At 34.8% G+C, this 4,214-nt stretch overlaps 1 protein-coding gene across 1 annotated transcript in view; it reads left to right on the top strand.

The window, feature by feature from the left end:
* Nucleotides 1-4,214, top strand: part of CLEC12B (C-type lectin domain family 12 member B) — a 7,898-nt gene that overhangs the window by 2,087 nt on the left and 1,597 nt on the right. The window contains exons 3-5 of the mRNA XM_003803371.2: nt 1,069-1,287; nt 1,782-1,936; nt 2,136-2,251. Coding sequence (XP_003803419.1) covers nt 1,069-1,287; nt 1,782-1,936; nt 2,136-2,251 — 490 coding nt within the window. The remainder of the gene's footprint in view (nt 1-1,068; nt 1,288-1,781; nt 1,937-2,135; nt 2,252-4,214) is intronic.

Genomic DNA, 4,214 nt, shown 5'->3' on the forward strand with positions numbered 1-4,214 from the left:
AGCACCACAGCTAAGGAAGAACATTCTGTTGATGTTGACCCATCATTAGGCATGTTGGCATAGGCAGGGTAGGGAGTTCTGGACTAACTAAGTGCAAAAACATCCTGAGAATATACAATTTATTGGAAGAATATTGTTAAGTATATGATATACAGGGTAGTGAATGGCATGGTATTCATTTTCAGGGGACTTGCAGTCAAGAAAGTTGATTTGCTGAATAATACTATTATCTCTGCCATATTAATTTCTTTTTATATATGTAAGATCTAATGGATAATTGGAGTTTGGAAATACCTATTTGGATACATAAAAAGAGGCAAGTGATGTTGCTTGGTTTTTTTTGAAAAGAACTACGATATTCTGGTAACAGTAACAGCTATTCAGTGCCCAACCATTATGAGGATTAGCAGTTGATCTACAATGATATATATTTAAGAAATAAACAAAGATACAATAATATGTTCACTGGTTAACTATAGACAGATGAACTTAATCGTGATGATGAATCACCTAAAGTACCTATTAAAAATGTAGATTTTTGTGGATGCAGGGCAAGAAATGGTCTGGTATGCCATTTAGATCTATTTAATCAATTAATTAATTAACTATTTTTAAACAAGTTCCTCAGGTTATTCTGATGAAGGTGGTCTGTAGATCATACTTTAAGATATCCATTGTCCTAAATACTTCTGCTTCTATTAAAACAGCAATTACACTAACCAACTCCAAATGGAATAAAATAAAAATAAAATCATTTCACCAAAAATGAGTGGCAAGATAACTGGTACTGCATTAGATGAAATATAAAAGATATATAATTATTATATTAATATGTATTATTTTAATATAAGACAATAATTAAAATACAAATAGAATTATAAAAATGAACTATAAACACTTTGGAAAGTATTTATAAACACTTAAACATCTCGCATGTTTCATCCATGATTAATAAGAGATATTAATATTTACTGAGTAATTTAAGAACTATTTCTATGTCAAGAGAATGCTGTATTGCTATAATGAGAATGTAAGAAGATGTGAATTTGTTTTTGTTATGTACTGGAGTTTTACAGATATCGAATGAAATTAACTCAGAGTCAGAGAAATTGAGTCAACTTCAGAAAACCATCCATCAGCAGCAGGATAATTTATCCCAGCAACTGGGCAACTACAATAACTTTCCTTTGGAGGAGGGATTTCTCAGATCACAGATCTCCAGTCTGTTGAAGAGACAGGGGCAAATGGCGATTAAACTCTGCCAAGAGCTAATCAGTCATATCTCAGGTAATCAGTCAGGCTTGCCGAGCAGTCAAGTGGGATCTGTTTCCCTGGTTTAAGGTGACCATGTTACCTTAGAGTCCAAGTTATGTCATTGATTGACCCTTGATGATGTCACACTAAATTTAAAGACACAAAGGAAATACACATGTTCATTTACTATTTTTGGAAACACAAGCAACTTTGGAAATTATCTTGAAATGATTCCAATTTGGATACTTTAACAATTCATTTTAAGTGACAGAAGTTTTCCTAGGTGATTGTGTTGTTATAAAAAGTAAAAAATATAGCTGCTAATTCTGAGGCCAGAAGACTGAGCCCTGAAAAGAGTCCCCATTTCTCCATCCATAACCATGGATGGCTTTTTTTCCAGAGGTTCCTAAAGCAGTATGTTTCAGGGAGTTGGCTCTCAGACCCTTTGTCCAACTAAATGATCTAGTTTCCAAAACTTTCTCCAGTCACTCCAGACTTGTTGAGCTGTACTTCTGGGTATTTTCCAGACCACAGATGTAATCCTTGTCCTAAGACATGGCAGTGGTACCAAAACAGTTGCTATTATTTTACAACAAGTGAAGAGAAAACCTGGACTAGCAGTAGAAAGGACTGCATAGAAAAGAACTCCACCTTGGTGAAGATAGACAGCTTGGAAGAAAAGGTAGGATTGAGTCTCCCTCCCCAGAAATGATCCATACAATGAGAGGTTAATAAATGAAATTTCTGATTCACATTATGAGGATTCGGTGCATTTTGAAAGAGAATTAATGAATGAATTTAATAAATGTTCTCATCTATCATACTTCTGCAAACTGGAATGTGGCTCTCACATAAAATTTTTTCCCTGTTTTCTCTCTCAGGATTTTCTTAAGTCTCAGCCATTACCCATGTTTTCTCTGTTTTGGCTGGGGTTATCATGGCACCAGTCTGGCAAAAGTTGGCTATGGGAGGATGGCTCTGTTCCCTCTCCATCTTTGTAAGTCTTTAAGTATTGGGGTGGGGAAACTTTCCATGGAATCTCAAGAACGTTAATAATTATTATAATAATTATAAATGTAGATTAAATAAAAAGAAGAGTACACTGTACAAAAAAAGGGCATTAGTAGCAAATATTGAAAGGATAGGTACCTGATTTCATCTGTGTAAGAAATTTAGGGCAAGGCACTGAACTTTATCTTTTAGTTTAAATTTATTTATTTAACACATTCATATAATACTTAACTATATTCAAGGTACTTAGTAAATTTTGACCCCTGAGGAAAGTACTAGTGTATTCCTGTTTTATAGATGAAGATATCACTAAGAGATTAAAAACTTCCCTGAGGTCACTCACCTCATGAATGATACTGTAGCGACCATGCGGGCAGTCATTCTATAATCCAGAAGGGCAGTGTTTGTTATAAAAACATATATTCATTCAAATGGAAAAATTCTCAGTCATTTTTTAACAGTCAGTGTGTCTGAATTGGCTGATTAATCATTGGTTTCATATTGAAGACTTGCCAATTAGAATATATCGTACGTGTCTTTTATGAGTTAAAATAGACTAAATGTGGCTCTTTAGGTTTTGATGAAAATATTTAAAGTACTTATATAATATATAAGAGGGAAAATTACATTTTTTGCAACTATTTAAAGTCATGGAAAAATAGATATCAACTTAAAAATGTACAGGGAAGCCCATAGTTCTTCCCTAGCAAAATTCTTTTAGAGACTATAAAACCCCCAAATTTCAGAAACATTCCCATCATTAACTATATTTAAATGACATAATTATATTCATAATTTTAATTTTAATTTTTTTTTTTTGAGGCAGAGTCTCAATATGTTGCCCTCGGTAGAGTACCATGGTGTCACAGCTCACAGCAACCTCCAACTCTTGGGCTTAAGTGATCCTTTTTTGCCTCAGTGCGGGGAGCTGGGACCACAGGCACCCACCACAATGCCCAACTATTTTATTTTATTTTTTAAAGTTTTTGGCTGGGGCAGGGTTTGAACCCACTACCTCAGGTATATGGGGCCAGCACCTTACTCCTTTGAGCCACAGGTGCCGCCCATATTCATATATTTATTTTATACTAGATAAAATTCAAGAACATTAATCCTTCCGGGTGGAATGACTTTTCTACTCTAGCAAATCATTAATTGATCCACCTCTCTCCTGGTCCTGGTTTAAGTACGGTGTCAACATTTTCTTAAACTGAATTATAGTCATTTATCATCTGTAAAAGATACTGTGTTTCACCATGACTCACAAGATTCCTTGAATAACAAACAATGATATGTCTATTCTTTTCTCTTTGGATGCACTTTATCTTCATCCATTACCTCTAATTTTGTCATGGCTATTCCTACTCAAATGCCAATCTCCCACTGCCTAATTTCCATTATTAGTCATAGCAAATTGACTGGTCTATTTTCACACAGATAATAATGGCAAAAAACACAAGCAGAGTAATACACAAACAAGAATGACAGTTACTTTTTCAGAACTAGAGTGACATGGGCATAAAATAATTAAAATTAGTCTGAGGTGTTGCTACTAGACTGAGGGTTTACTGGAGCAGTCTCACTGCATTTTGTAAATGAGTTCAGTCTTCATTTTAAAATCTAAGAAGATGTATCCCTTCTCTTAAAGGTGTTAATTATCTTTGGCCCTTCCACCCACTCTTAAAGTGTGTTAGAGGTGGCCCCACAGCAGTGTCCAGAGCCTGCCCACATTGAGCCCCTGAGACAAGCAGATGAAGTAGTCATTTCCTTGATGAATCTATGCAGGTGCAGAGGCTTTCTGAGGCAAGAAAAAAATATGGCAGTGTAAAGCAGTTCATTTGTGGGGGGAAAAAAAGCAATGTTGGCCACACAAAAGATTGAGATTTGTAAAGCGTAATTTTCTAATGATACTGCTTAAGGGAACTATTTCTTTCTTTCTTTTTTTTTTT

The sequence above is a fragment of the Otolemur garnettii genome, unplaced genomic scaffold (genome assembly GCF_000181295.1).
Source record: "Otolemur garnettii isolate 467f Iridium unplaced genomic scaffold, OtoGar3 scaffold00299, whole genome shotgun sequence".
NCBI lineage: Eukaryota > Metazoa > Chordata > Mammalia > Primates > Galagidae > Otolemur > Otolemur garnettii.